Source organism: Elephas maximus, chromosome 24, assembly GCF_024166365.1.
Source record: "Elephas maximus indicus isolate mEleMax1 chromosome 24, mEleMax1 primary haplotype, whole genome shotgun sequence".
NCBI classification, from domain to species: Eukaryota; Metazoa; Chordata; class Mammalia; order Proboscidea; family Elephantidae; genus Elephas; species Elephas maximus.
In genome coordinates, this window is record NC_064842.1 from 49,566,578 (window position 1) to 49,583,073 (window position 16,496).

Consider the following 16,496-nt stretch of genomic DNA (forward strand, 5'->3'; position numbering starts at 1 on the left):
TGAAATCAGACCGTGCTCTTAGATTTATGTAGTGTTAATTTAGGTAATATGCATTAAAAAAAAAAAAAAAGAGAAATATCATGCTTGTTTCCTTTATGTCCGTCTTCCAGGGAAGCTGATAAAAAAGGGATTTGGCCTGAACGAGCTTTTAAATATCCATAACTCTGCCAAGGTGGTGAATGTAAAAGAGCCAGAAGCTGGAATGTGGACAGTGAAGGTACTGTTACTTCACAAAGCCTACTTACTACTCTGTTTTGGTGTGGCATGTTCTATGACGTGTATACAGTAGTTTATAGCTGCTCTTATAAGCCTGGAGAGCACCTTTCATAAAAAAGCAATACACATAGTGCATTTGTAGGGGTTCCTTGGTCAAGTGAGTTTGGTAGTGTTAAGTTTTGATGACCATGAAAGCTATCTATGCCACAAGAAGCACTCACAGTTCTCAAATAGTTTTCCTATCATCAGATCTTTAGATTGCTTGATTTGTTCACTTCCGTTGGAAACAATCTGAAATGGAGACAATAGAGAATAATGCCGAGGGGCATAGACTCTGGTGTGGAACTACCTGGGTGTGAATTCTAACACTACTACTTGAAAACTGTATTGCCTGGGAACAGGACTTCTCTGCGCCTTGTTTTCCTCCTCTGTATTGTGGGAATGACAATAATGTTCCTTTACTTCTTAGAACTGTGCTATTAAGATGACACACATCGAATACTTAGCATAGCTCCTGGTACAATGTAAGCCCTCAAGTAGCGTTGGCTGTTGTTACTTAGTGAATCTAGATTCACTGTTTTCTTTAACACAAAATGGTATTTGTATCCTAGAAATTATCTTATATGGCATATATTCACTTTAAGAAAGCACTGAATTTTGGCAGTATGGAGGAAAGAACATACACCCCAAGTTCAGAAGACTATAAACCTGAGATCTAGTTCTGCTACAGATGATATGTGTGACCCACAGTAGTGGATGTTGTGAGCGTCTCATCCATTTTTCTTAGACTTTTCAGCGTGCTCTGGCCTTCTTCCAGCTCTTATACCTTTACCTCTGTGTCTGAGGAGATTTTCCCAGAATAAGGGAAGGCTGTTCTGTGGGGAATCAACACCCCTCAGGAGCAGCTTTCAGTCCCCTCAGAAATAAGCTCCAGTTTTCCACAGTGGGAGCAGGCTTTAAAACACCCGTTACTAGCTGCTGTCATTTGCCTCTATCACTTCCCCTCCTTTACCAGCATTCCTTGCACCTCACAAATAAAAGACTTGTTCTGAATCCTTCTGGGAGAACTCAAATGAAGAAACCCCATGCAGTATATACTGTCCCCTACCTAATAAAATAGGATTACTGGGGTCATGATTCAAACTATCGAGCCACTGTGAAAGTGCATGGAGGTGTTAAGATACATAAATCCGAGGCACCAGTTTTTCATGTCAGCCAGCGTTTGTTGTTTTTTTAAAGAATGCATACAGTAACTTCCCCAGTTCAAAGAGTGAAAGCTTCCATTGTAACTTTGATCAAGTCCTAAAGTATTAGTTTTTTATTTTCAGAATTCTGAGTCCTGTAGGGAAAGTGGAAACTGTAATGTGAATTTTTTTGAGGTGAATAATAGGGGATGATGGTGTGGGTACAAAGAAAATCTGGTAACTTCTTAATGAATGGACTAGAAATAGTTCCATCTGCCTATTTTATTCAAGTTCCTTGCACATAGTAGGTGCTTAATATTTATTGAGTGCATTTGATTGGTAAAGATGACATATTTTGTTGTTATGATATTTTAAATAAATGTAGCCAGACATGATGTTTTAGTTATTTTGACCAAATTGTCCAAAATATGACTAGTGTTGAGTCTGACTTTCTGTGACTATGGTAGGAAGGAGAATAAGAAGTGCTGTGTCTCCTTATCCCCAAATTATATCAGTCTAAGCATGACCTAAGCCAGCAATGCCTTGAGTTAGCAACTCCATTGTGGTAATTCGTTCTTGGTTCCTGAACAGTGACATTTATTTATCCATTATTGATTGTGAAATATTTGTAAGTGATACCATTGGTTCATATTGTTACCAATTTATTGTGAAGTATTTGGACTAATTTCCAGACAATTTAGATTGTTACTTGTAGTATTTCCTTAAGTAAAGATATCACCTAGAGGAGAGATACTACATGTCTGTTGTTCTACCCCATGCCTACCACACCTATTCATTCAGTCATCATCAATAAACGTTTACTCAGTGTCCGCTCATAGCCATGTTCTGTGCTACAGACTTAACTGGCACTAAGCACATGTTAATCGATAATTAGAAAAAGGAATCCCTTAAAAATAATAGTTAAAAAGCAAAAGATGTATACGATTTGAAGAGAAACCAGAGTACAGTGATGAAAAAATTGCATTGAGCAAGGGTAGTGTTGCACAGCCGATCATTGTAATTGCTGTCAATAAGTTGTACACCTGTAAAAACCTGAATTGGCAAAAGCTGTGTGATAGGTATATTAACAACAACAACAACAAGAGAAGAGTAGCTGCTGAGGCTGCTTATGTACAACCAAACACATCATGGGATTTGGTTCCTTAGTTTGGAGATTTAGGGTCATGGTTTCGTGGATCATCCCAGTTACTTAGCCTGTCTTAGGCTGGGTTCTCAAGAGAAGCAAATTCAGTGAAGCATATGTACGCATATATGTATATATATGTGTGCGTGTGTATAAACATGAGTGTGTATATATATACACACACGCATATATGCATGTATATATATACATGTACACACACATATATACATATATGGGTGGATATATATATACACACATATGCTTCACTGGTTTTGCTTGGCTTGATTTATATATACATATGTATATGTATATATATATATATATATATACATGTATAGAAATGTGTGTGTATATATATATGTATGGAAACCCTGGTGGCATAGTGGTTAAGTGCTATGGCTGCTCCTTGGAAACTCTGTGGGGCAGTTCTCTGTCCTATAGGGTCTCTATGAGTCAGAATTGACTTGATGGTAATGGGTCTGGTTTTTTGGGTTTCATGTATATATATACATACACATATATAAATGTGAGCATATATATATGTATAAAATATATGTACATATATATGCATTTGGTTTATATACATAGATATGTACATATTTACACGTATATATGTATGTATACCAAACCCATTGCTGTAGAGTCAATTTTGACTCATAGCGAACCTATTGGGCAGAGTAGAAGTGCCCCATAGGATTTCCAAGGAGCAGCTGGTGCATCTGAACTGCTGACCTTTTGATGAGCAGCCAAGCTTTTAACCACTGCACCACCAGGGATATATAAAAAAATATATATATATATAAAAGAATGTATATTTTTTTTTTATATATATAGAGAGAGGGATAAAGTGGTGGGATTTATCTCAAGGAAATAGTTCATGCTCTTGTAGAAGATAGCAAGTCCCAAGTCCTTGGGTCAGGTGTCAGGCTGGAGACTTCTCCTGACTTATGTAGTTGCAGGGGCTGATGAACCCAAGATTGGCAGGTCAGATGGCAGGCTGCTGGCTCACGGGCTGTGGAGGCCAACAAATCCCAAGATCAGAAGGCAATACAGCAGGCCACTGGCTCAAGTCCCAAGAAACAGAGGTCAGATGATGACGAGCTGGATGCAGGATCCAGAGTGAGCAAAAGCCAGTGAACTTTGCCAGATGTCCATTACATATTGGATGCAGGCTATACCCCTGAGGAAACTACTTTTATAACTGATTGCCTAATCACATCAGATCACATCATGGAGGTGATTATACCATATTAAAAATGGAGAATAACTACATCTGCATAACTGCCAAACTACATAGTTACATACCTGCCAAACCACTGAAAATCATGTCCTAGCAAGGTTGACACACAACCTTAACCATCAAATGGCCTAGTAACATGTCTAGTGCTTCTGTTCTACCTCCTAGTTTGTTGTGTGGTACCTGGAGTCTTAAAAGCTTGCAAGCAGACATCCAAGGTATAATAATTGGTCTCTATTCACATGGAGCAACAGAAGAAGGAGAGTCAGGAGGAGGATAGGGAATGTGTGGCTAATTGCCTCCATGAATAACTCCCTCCTTTGCCATGAGACCCGAAGAACTGGATGGTGCCTGGCTACGATTACTGAATATTTTGGTCAAAGGCTCCATAGAAGAATCCTGCTAAAAGGGTGGAAAATATAGAACAGAATTTCAAATATTCATGGAGTCCAGACTTTCTGGAACCATGGAGGGTGGATGAACCCCTAAAACTATTGCCATGAGATAATTTTTAAACCTTAAACCAAAAATATCCCCTAAAGTCATCTTAAAACCAAACAATAGCTTAGCTTAACTAGTAAAAAAAAGGTCTGCCTTGAGCATTATGCTCTTTTAAGAACTGTCTATATGGGATCAAACTGACAACAGCAACTCAAAAAATTAGATAGGAGCCTTAGAGGGCAGTGAGTTTATGTTAATGAAGGAGGAACAACTCAGAAAAGGAAAGCGAGAGTGATTGTATAACTCAAGGAATGTAATCAATGTCCCTAAATTGTACCTGTAGAAACAGCTGAATTGGTATATGTTTTGTTATGTATATTCTCAACAACAAGAGCAAAATAAATAAAATTTAAAAAAGGTAGTTAAAATAAACTTCTTTTGTTCCTATATGAAATTCCAAAAGAATGTATGAGGTTGATGCAAAAGAAATTGAGCTGAATCAACTACCATAAGTATTGCTGCTGACTTTGGAGCTCCCTTCTGGACAGCTAATGAATGATAGCACTTTACATGTGCTTTTTATCAAGAAGAGAAATGTCCAAGATTAGATAGCCTATCCCTGGTGCTATCTCCCATGTACTCTGCTATTTGGAAAATGTCTGCTCTATCAGTGGAATTAATAATGGCATTCCGAATGTTTAATATAGCAGTTTTTTATCCCAAGTATGGGGAATAATCTATTATTTGACCTAACATGGCATTTGAAGACCACCCAAATCAACCAATCTTCTAGTTTTCTTCCATCACATGCCTTTACATTCTAGACAAATATGATTTTGTTCTGTTACCCGCCCCACATTCTCTTACTCCGTGCTTTTTCTCAAGCTAGCCCTTCTGCCTGGAATGCCCTTCCTCTCAGTGTGAATTGTAAGTATCCCCGAAGGCCCAGCTCAAATGGCAACATTTTCATTGTCTTTACTGACTTTTCCATCTGAAATGATCTCTTTTCCCTCTGAGTTTCTATTGCAATGTTTCTTTACCTTCGTTTTGACATAGATCACTTTCTCCTTTATATCACATTTATTATTGTATACATTTTATTTCTCTATTTTAATATAAGATCAGACTTTGTTACTAGTATATGCTGCAGTGCCTGAGGAAGAGCTATATAAATATATATATATAGTATTTATTCTGCTGATCTAGGGAAACAGACAGGAGAGTTGGTGTAGTTAGCTGACAGCTGGTGTATTGATGCACAACACTTAAATAATGTGTCCATGATTTAAAATGCTAGAGAAGTGCAGTTTATTTTTTTTCTGTGGTTTCCCTCTGAAACCCTGGTAAGTGCTTTACTGTGATGTATTAGGGCGCTCTCACTAAAGAGTGAAAATGAGTCAACTCATCTGTATAAACCCCAAAACCAAACCCACTGCCGTTGAGTTGATTCCGACTCATAGTGACCCTATAGGACAGAGTAGAACTGCCCTATAGAGTTTCCAAGGAGCACCTGGAGGATTCGAACTGCCGACCTTTTGGTTAACAGCCGTAGCACTTAACCACCACACCACCAGGGTTTCCACTCATCTGCATAGTTCACATAAATGACTCCAATGTTTTCGTTTGCATCTGATGCTGATAAAAGCGTGCTAAAAAGGAGTCACTGAAAAAAGCATAAAGTTTTATTGAAAACAAAAGAGAAGAAGGTAGTTTTACATCCCTGGATTTCCATTTGTAGGGAAGCTACAAATCCTGGATCTTATTTCTGAGAAGCAGTGTGAATTTTCCATTCAGGCAGCTATATCTATATGTAGAGTATTTGAATATAACCACAGATACACTGGGGCCAAATTTTGTACTCTACCCCTTAAGGGAAGAAAGGTCATTGCAAAGAAGTTAGATAAATGTCAGCACCCAATGGGTTTAGGTGGTACAAAGTGTCTTTTATTAGTCTAGGATTATCAGTGTGATCATTATAATTTAACACATTCTGTGGGGTATGTTTCCATTAAGTAAATTTGGATAAACTGTCCTTAGATAATCTTCCAAGTGGAGAAGGAGGTGTGCGCAGCCACATGATTATATTGAGGTTCTGAGACTAGTAGAAATATTCTAGTTTTAGATAGTTATGTTGGCTGTCAGAGCCTACTAATACCTTTTCAACAGGATAAGAATATTTTAGAAATCATACTCAAGTGGTAAAAGCTTGTTTAGGAGTCATAATTAAATGAACCTCAAATCTACAAAGGACCACACAGGAGGATTTTTATGCTGGCCTCCAATTATTCTCACCTGGTGGCTCCCTTCAATAAACCTGCAGACTATACCAGGTATGGTATTTAAATGGTTAGATGTGGTAGTAATTCAATTTTTCAGTCAATGCAATGCTTTATAGTAGATTTTTCCTGGAAAATTTCCCAGTGATTTTGGCCTGCCAGCCAAATGGAATGCTTCCTTTTTTAAAAGCTACCTGTACACTTGTATATATAAATGTGCATTTTTTCGTGTGTAGTTTGTATTGTTGCTGCTGTTAGGTGCCATCCAGTCAGTTCTGACTCATAGCGAGCTCATGTACAATGGAACAGAACACTGTCTGACCCTGTGCCATTCTCACAATCATTGCCCATTGTTGCAGCTACTGTCAGTACATCTTTTTCATAGACCCTGTACTTTATCAAGCATGCTGTCCTTCTCCAGGGACTGGTCCCTCCTGATGGCATATCCAAAGTATGTGAAATGAAGTCTCACCATCCTCGCTTCTAAGGAGCATTCTGAGTGTACTTCTTCCGAGACAGATTTGTTTATTCTTTTGGTAGTCCATGGTATATTCAATATTCTTTGTCAACACCATAATTCAAAGGCATCAATTCTTCAGTCTTTCTTATTCATTGTCCAGCTTTTGCATGCATATGAGGCGATTTGCTGGCTTAGGTCAGGCAAACCTTAGTCCTCAAAGTGGCGTCTTTACTTTTTAACAATTTAAAGATGTCTTTTTTTTTTTTGTAGTGGATTTGCCCAATGCAATACGTCATCTGATTTCTTGACTGCTGTTTCATGTTTCCACAGGCATTGATGCCTGTGTGTATACATGTATTTAAGTAGGATTTATTTTTTGCTTTGGGTACATTTTTCTTCTTATCCCATTTCTCCGAACACACATCACCTAATAAAAAGATGGCATTATGATGGTATTTATATCTAGCTGCAATTGTTATAGTTTTGTGCCTAGCAAAATGCCTGGCCCACAGTAGATCTTCAATAAATATTTGACTGAAAATCATCATATTCTTTAATTTGTAAAGAATAGTTTATTATTATTATTTAAGAGCAAATACTTTAATTTGAATTCAAGATCCACTACTTACTAGCTTTTAGACCCTGGAGAAATTGCTTAACCTCACTAAGTAAAATGAGGGAAAATAATACTTACTTCATATTGTCTGAGTTAGATGAAATGTTAGTAAAGCGCGTAAACAGCTCCTGACTCATGAATGGTGGAAGTAGTAATTCTCATTCCCTTGAATATTTATTAATTGTATCTTTACTTTCTCTTAGTGCAGACACCGCCTAAAGCCTTTAAACCTTTTTTGTTTGTTTTTACGTAGGAATCACTGGCCCTTTTGTGAAATATTAAAACTCTTTGGGACAGAGAAATGAAATTCATCTCTCCAGTCAAATTTTAGTTCAACTTTAGTTCAACTTATAACAGGGCAGGTTCCACACTTAGGGCTAGGAGGAATTCTCACTGGCTTAATACAAGAAAGTTAACATTCCTCACTAATGTTAAATGTCCTGTGGGGGTTAACAGAATGTCCTGCGGGGGTTAACAGAATGTCCTGCTCCACCTAGTCACTCGGGACCCAAGCTGATGGAAGATTCACCATAATTTAGAACGTGCAGCCTCTTCAGTCACTTTAATTGGGGGAGATACTGAAGAGCATACATTGACTATATTAGAAAAAATTGTTTGTGTCACTTCCACTTCATCCCAGAAGTGATGCACTTCACTCTCCTTATAACTCATTGGCCAGAACTTTTTACATGACCCAATGGTATTCAGGAACTGGTTCATAATGGCTCATAGTGAGCCAATTATTTACTTCTCAAATCTGTGTTCAGTGACATCACGTTGGAAGCTGGAAGTCAGCCATGGAAATAGGCAAATATCACCAACTAGGAATTTGTATTTTCCTGGAGAGCAGTTTACCAGCATCCTACTAACCTGGCCTTTCCTAAGTACAAGGATACCAAGAAGTGTATAAGGACAAATTAACAGTTAGAGAACGTTATTATTTTTTTTTATGCCGAAGGGTCCAAATCTACCCAGAGATTATGCTGTAAAATGTTATACATGAACTTAGCTGTATGAGAAAGAGCATTGAACTTGGAATTAGTTTCCACTTAACTTACTGTAAACCTAAGCATGTAATCATACTTCTTTGAGCTTGGTTTCCATATTATGTTAAAAAATCATCTTCAGATATTAGAGTTAGGATTTTATGAAACGACATGTGAACATGTTTAGCATAATACATGGTCAAAAAATTCAGTGAATTCTTGATGAATCTGATTAGCTGCTCCTAAGAAGATCTTAGGGAAAGCAACAACATCAGGTAGTTGGATGGCTTTAAAATAATTTACTAAACCTACATTTATTAAATGCCTATTGTTTAATATATTGTGGACAATAAATAAGGCATAGTTGTTGTCCTGAAGAGACTTTCAATATAGAGAAGTATTTAATAGGCCTTCGTTCCTAAACTGAGAAACAGATCCATCTGCAAGAGAGCTGAGGTCTCCTAGGAGCAACTCATTTTTCCTGGAGCTCTCCATGGTGCTTGTTTCATGGTGCTTCAGCTTCTCCTGTGCCTTCATTCCTGGTAGACTCGCTCCAATTCAGAAACCTAGACGTGGTCCACTCTGCTAATTCTTTTCTCTTACTTTTTTTGTGGATCAAGGCTATCTATTTACAGTTTTAGGCCTCCAATAGATATCTAGTATAATCTCATCTTTGCCAAATCCTGACTTTGCCTCAGCTCAGCTCAGCTCACACTCAGACCCTGATTCAGGTTCCTAACTCAGACCCTTCCACAGCTTGACCAACATGACACTCCAAATACAGAGGAGTAAAGCAGCTCTTTATGAATACTTTTAATTGTATGAATAAACTACTTGAAACATCATCCCTCAGAATCTCTGTCCCTACAAACTCTCTTCAGTGTCTAGGGCCTAGAAAATTTCCCGTTCAGAGACGATATGCTGCTGTTAGAGTTGCCTCTTCTTAACTACAGAAGCCATAGGATGGGGTAGCCCTGTGCAAGTTTGACCCTTCCAGATATTCTGTGATGAAGTGCATGCATAAATGTTTTCTCTAATACTGCTGCCCCGTTACTTACTTTTGGTTTTGTAGGGAGCTATCGTTGGCTGTTGTTGCTGTTGTTTATTGCCATTGAGTTGATTCTGACTCAGGTGACCCCATGTGTTACAGAGTAGAAATAGTATACAAAAATATAGTGCCATTTAAGAGAGCACTTGTTATTAGGTGCTGTTGAGTTGGTTCTAACTCGTAGCAACCCCATGTACATCTTCACAATCGTTGCTATGTTTGGGCCCAGTGTTACAGCTGCTGTGTCAGTCCATCTTGTTGAGGGGCTTCCTCTTTTTTGCCGACTCTCTACTTTACCAAGCATGGTGTCCTTCTACACAGACTGGTCACTCCTGATAACACGTCCATAGTACGTGAGACAAAGCCTCACCATCCTTGCTTCTAGTGAGCATTCTGGCTGTACTTTTTCCAAGACAGATCTGTTCCTCCTTCTGGCAGTCCGTAATATATTCCGTATTCTTTGCCAACACCATAATTCAAAGGCATCAATTCTTCGGTCTTCCTTATTCATTGTCTAGCTTTTGCATGCATATGAGGTGATTGAAAATATCCTGGCTTAGGTCAGGTGCACCTTAGCCCTCAAAGTGACATTTTTGCTTTTTAACACTTCAGAGAGGTCTTTTGCAGCAGATTTGCCCAATGCATGCTGCTTCCATGGGCATTGATTGTGGATCCAAGTAAAATGAAATTCTTGACAACTTCAATATTTTCTCCATTTATCATGATGTTGCTTATTCATCCACTTGTGAGGATTTTTGTTTTCTTTATGTTGAGGTGTACTCTATACTGAAGCCTGTAGTCCTTGATCTTCATCAATAAAGGCTAAGTCCTCTTCACTTTCATCAAGCAAGGTTGTGTCATTTGCATATCACAGGTTGTTAATGAGTCCTCCTGCCATCTCGATGTCACGTTTTTCTTCATATAGTCCAGATTTGTGGATTATTTGCTCATGATACAGATTGAGTAAGTAGTGAGTAAGGATAAAACCCTGATGCATACCTTTCCTGATTTTAAATCATGCAGTATGCCCTTGTTCTGTTTGAAAGACTTCCTCTTGGTTTATGTACAGGTAGCTGTCTTTCAAATCTCTTGGGAAAAATTTGCACTACTGGGAATCTTGTTCTTTAGACCGTTAGAGCTGTATTTATCCATTTGAGAATTGGATTCCACAATGAAAAAAACTAAAGGACCATTTCAGTTATTTTAAATTTTCTTCATTGGCACAATATAGACAAATCAATGTCAGCCTTTCTGGAAGAACATTATAATAAAGGGAGATAAGTAGACCTTGAGTATGATTGTTAAATAAAATATTAATTAAGGGCCTTGGATTTGTATAAACAAAACCCTTTACTTTTCACAGTTATCTACATGTTTTAACAGGCCAAATTTAAAAAAAAAAGCTATTAAAGCAGTGATTTTTGGTCTCAATCTATATTTTATATATACAGAATAGTGTTACTAAGATTGCTACAATAATTTGAACGGGAAAGCAGAGGGGAGTCTCTGCTTGGTGCAGTTACAGAATTAGCTTAGTTCTCTTTGCCCCTCCAAGATCTTCATGTCATTTAGTCTTCCTCCAATCCCCCCAAGTCTGTAATTGTTAGAATCCAAAGTCTTCTCCCAGCATTTCTGCAATTTCCTGAAGGTTTAATTTCTTATGGTCTCCATGCCTCCTGATTTCTTCCATGTTGATTCTAAGTTTTTGTGCTTTGATGCAAAGCAAAACTCTCCTTCAAAATTGTCACAGCAGATGCACTAAAAACAAGCATTTTTATGAGTTTAGTAGGTTTACTTGTAGATTTGGGGGTCATGCCTGGAAGCACCTTGTGCCCTTCTGCTCTCTCCTTGTGAATCCCGTTACTTTCTCCCTATCACCTCTCTGCTTTTCTTCTCTGAATAGCCCCAGACATGCGTATGACTATCCTTCTTTACATTGAGCAGTTCAGCATTCTCAACCTTTACCTTCAAACTAGCACAGTCAAATTCATCGAGACCATTATAAATAAGAGAAGCATGGTGTAGCTGTAGAGTGTGGTTTCAGGAGGCTTATTGTCTGAAATTACACCCCGGCTCTACCACCTGCTATATATGTTGTGACTCTGGGCAAGTTACTTAACCTCTCTGTTCTGTGAAATGAGGATAGTAATAGTACTACCTCATAGAGTACTTTGTGAGGATTAAAAGTGATTATTTATGCAAACGATTTAGTTTTTTATACAGTGTATATTTTATGTATGTTAATACTTTTTCCTCCTAGTGCCATAGTGGTGAAGAGCTAAGACTGCTAACCAAAAAGTCAACAGCTGAAATCCACCAGGTGCTCCTTGGAAACCCTATGGGGCAGTTCTACTCTCATATATGGTCACTATGAGTGGCAATTGACTCGATAGCAATTGGTTTGGTTTGGTTTTGATGGTGCCCTCATGGCGCAGTGGTTATGAGCTTGGCTGCTAACCATAAAGGTCAGTAGTTCAAATCCAACAGCCATTCCTTGGAAACCCTATAGGGCAGTTCTACTCTGTCCTACAGGGTCACTCTGAGTCAAAATGGACTTGACGGCAGTCGGTTTTTTTTTTTTTTTTTGGTTGCCATCCTTATAGGATTTGGTGACTAGTGCAAACAGTTAACATGCTTAGCTGCTAAACTAAAGGTTGGAGGTTCAAGTCCACCCAGAAGTGCCTTGAAAGAAAGGACTGGTGATCTACTCCCAAAAAATCAACCATTGAAAACCCTATAGAGCACAGTTCTACTGTGACACACATGGGGTTGCCATGAGTTGAAATCAACTTGATGGTACTATCCTTATAAATGTAATGTTTCTATTGCACTAATATTTGGAAATGGAAAGCTCAGATAAGAAAAGTGATTAAAATAGTAGGTTATTTTAATACATAGTAAACTATTATCACTTTCTCATTAATAAATTTAATATGATGTTTAGTGCTCCTAAGATGTTATCCAAGTATTGTCATAATTATTTTAAGAGAAAGACTAAAGAATGACGAATGCATGTTTAAACACGAGGTGATTTTTAATGAAATCAGCTTAAAATTTTCCATTATATTATATTTTTAAACCATCATTTCGGTTTATTTGTGAACTTCCTTGCTCCCATTATTCTGCTTAATCCAGAGCTGGCTGCGGTTATTTATAAAAACTGACACACTTGGAAGTATCTCTTATTTACAATCCTTTTTAAATTACATGAAGACATTCCTACTGTTTACAGTATAATCTAGAAACATAAAATTAATATGTTTCGCTATTTAAGTTTTTATTGCTCTTCATATTTTTGGCTCAGTGGTTGAGAGCTATGGCTGCTAACCAAAAGGTCAGCAGTTTGAATCCACCAGTCACTCCTTGGAAACCCTGTGAGGCAGCTCTACTGTGTCCTATAGGGTCCCTATGAGGCGGAGTCAACTTGATGGCAACAATACCAGGGACACAGCTCTTCATCCTTCCTCTCCTTATTGCCAAATAAGAAGCAGCCATAATGATTCAGGGAACACTCTGTAGAGCTCTGGAGGCATCCTAACTTTAACCATATGTGGGCAAATCTGGCTGCTCATCAGATGAAAAGCATATGTATGGTTCTAGTGCATCCTGACTCTCCTGTGATCCCTAAATATGTGTGCCTTCTCAGTGTTGAGATGGAAATCCATGTTTGGTGTCCTGGTGTTGTCATATGAATGCTTTCTCTCACCCTTAAAGTGTGGTGTTATGCATTCTTTTTATGTTAAACAGAATTTTGTAATAAAATAATGATGAACTCTTGTTCATTAGTCTTAGGTGGCTTTTGAAATGCAGATTCTTAGACTTCACTGACCAGAGATTCTGATTCAGTAAATCTGAGTTGGGGCTCAGGAATCTGCATTTTTCACAAACAACCCAAGTGATTTTGGTGTAGACGTTCCTGGATCTCATATATATATATATGTATTATTGTACTTTAGATGAAGGTTTTACGAAACTAGTTTCTCATTAAACAGTTAGTACACATATTGTTTTATGACATTGGTTAACAATCCTACAACATGTCAACACTCTCCCTTCTCGACCTTGGGTTCCCTGTTACCAGCTATCCTGTCCCCTCTTGCCTTCTAGTCCTTGCCCCTGGCCTGGTGTGCCCCTTTAGTCTCATTTTGTTTTATGGGCCTGTCTAATCTTTGGCTGAAGGGTAAACCTCAGGAGTGACTTCATTACTGAGCTAAAAGGGTGTCCGGGGGCTATGCTCTCGGGGTTTCTCCAGTCTCTGTCAGGCCAGCCAGTCTGATCTTTTTTTGTGAGTTAGAATTTTGTTCTAATTTTTCTCCAGCTCTGTCCAGGACCCTCTGTTGTGATCCCTGCTGAGATCTTATTTTGAGACGTACTCAGGTAGAGACTAATTCTTGCTCTTGGGAGACAATGTATCGCTGTGGTGAAGAGCTGGGAGCCTGACTTTTGCATTAAAGTTCCACTTCTGTAATTAATAAACATTGTGAATTCGGGCAAGCTATTTAATGTCTTAGAAACCCTGAGGCGTAGTGGTTAAAAGGTGGGCTGCTAACCAAAAGGTCAGCAGTTCGAATCTACCGGGCACTCCTTGAAGTTCTACAGGGTTGCTATGAGTTGTAATCAACTCGACGGCAATGGGTTTGGGTTTTGGTTTATTTAATGTCTTGGTGATTCCATTTCCTCATCTGTACAGTGATGATAATGTTATTTGCTTTATAGGGTTGTATGTAGATGACATAAGCGAATGTATTTAAGGAATCTGGGCACAGAGGAAGTGTCTTATAAACGTTAGTATTACTATTTTATCCTGTGACCTTAATCCAAATTATTTTTTATTTATGCACATACATGCCACTTCAGGAGTTAATCATTGAAGATTTGGTGAGCTATTAACCCCTTTTAGAAAGTTTTAGCTGAGCTACAAATTAGTCTATGCTCCAGAAATACCTTTTATGTGTTTCTGTCATTGCATTTAGTGTATCACATTAAGGAGTTATATTTCTCTATTTCCCTCACTGGCCATGAGCCCTTAGAGGGTGAGGACCAAGTTTTACTCACATTTGTGTCTTGAGCATTGGGCACCTTGGCTGGGGCACTGCAGAGCTGAGGATGCCAGTCAGATAAATTGTGAATGATGGTCAGATCTTGTGCTTGTCCTGGCTGAATCTTCCCAGAGGCAAAGAAAAACTCAAAAGTAAAAATACTGAATAGAAAACTCTTTTCAGAATTGAACCTAGGTGCTATTTGTGGGAGATTTTTAGTTATTCATCCATTGCATCAATATTTGCTGAACATCAAGCATATGTATAACAGTGAACAAAGCAAAGATCCATGCTCTCATGGAACTTTTTCAGGTTTACGTCAAATCCATTTACTAATAACCAAATATCTTTGTCTTTTATCGTTGGCCATACAATACTTACCGCTTGCCATCAAGTCGGCATCCCATGTGTGTCAGCTTAGATCTGTGCCCATAGGGTGTTCAAGGACTGACTTTGGGGAGTAGATAGCCAGGCCTTTCTTCTGAGGTGCCTTTGGGTGGACTGGTACCTCCAGTCTTTTGGTTAGCAGCTAAGACCATTAACCGTTTTCATCACCCTGAGACTGCATGTAGTACTTGTTCTTAGCTGGCATCAAGGTGGCCCTTAAGTCATGGTGGCCCCATGCGCAACAGGATTGTAGTATCATAGCTATCCATAGGGTTTTCGTTGGCTGATTTTTGGAATTAGGTCACCAGGCCTTTCTTCCTAGTCTGTCTCAGTTTGGAAGCTTCTGTGAAACCTGAACACAAGCCTCCACTAACTGATAGGTTGTGGCTCTCACTGAGGTACACACTGGCTGGGAATCGAACCTAGGTCTCATATATGGAAGGCGATAATTCTTTCCTGAATTGCACTTTAGAGAAATGCCCATGGGATATGTGGGATATTACCAAATTTGTGCTTAAAATATGGAATCATAGTTAAGTTCATAACACCAGATCAAAAGCTTCAATTATTCGGTGTAAATCCTAACCACTCTTCAGTTTCCCACACTGGTTAGTGTTGAGTGTGACCAGCATCCTGGACTGATTGCTGACGGAGTTTGTCGTTGAACATTTTCCAGACCTCAAGCAGTGGAAGGCACTCTGTTCGCATCACTGGCCTCAGTACTATCGATTTCCGAGCTGGCTTTTCCCGAAAGCCCACCCTGGACTTCAAAAAAACAGTCAGCAGACCGGTGCAAGGTTTGTATGTGCACATTTCTTAAACTGGCACAATCAATACCTAATCGAGAATATTTCTTGGACTGTCTGTGATTTTGTAATTTTGTATATTCAGTAAAATTGGGAAACACAGCGTCTTTACTTTTAAAATGATTGCTGTCTTTACCAAGTCAGTCTTCTTCAAAGTGTGGTTCCAAGACCAATAATATCAAACTCACTCAGGAAATTAAAATCTAAAAATTAAGATTCCTAGGCCCCACCCTAGAGCTCCTGAGTCAGAAGGCAGGGCCCAGGAATATGCATTTTAGTGAACACCCCGGTAGATTTCCATACTTACTAAGCTTTGAGGACCACTGACTTAGACTTTGAGATTTTTTTCTTATTAAGTCTACCATTTGTTTTGGTGTCTTGATGAAAATGTGTGTGCAAATATAGCTGAAAAAATTAACGATACCATGTACCCATGTTCCAAGATGAAATTTTTGCTGATTTTTAAAGCTTATTCCTCTTATTTTCTTCATATGTAGAGTCATGGTTTTATCACTAGAAAAAAAGCTCATGCCTCCTGTGACTTTTAAGTTTTTTTTCTGGTTATTCTTTTATTTGTATTGCTGCAATTTCTGGAAGGGTACACGATAGTGAATCTTTAAAAATATCCATGTAATCAAGCATCCTACAACACAATT

The 16,496-nt window shown here is 38.5% G+C and overlaps 1 protein-coding gene across 5 annotated transcripts in view; it reads left to right on the top strand.

The window, feature by feature from the left end:
* Nucleotides 1-16,496, top strand: part of HMCN1 (hemicentin 1) — a 551,288-nt gene that overhangs the window by 202,847 nt on the left and 331,945 nt on the right. For all 5 annotated transcript variants that reach the window (XM_049868532.1, XM_049868536.1, XM_049868533.1 and 2 more), the window contains exons 6-7: nt 111-217; nt 15,711-15,831. In XM_049868532.1, the coding sequence (XP_049724489.1) occupies nt 111-217; nt 15,711-15,831 (228 nt within the window). The remainder of the gene's footprint in view (nt 1-110; nt 218-15,710; nt 15,832-16,496) is intronic.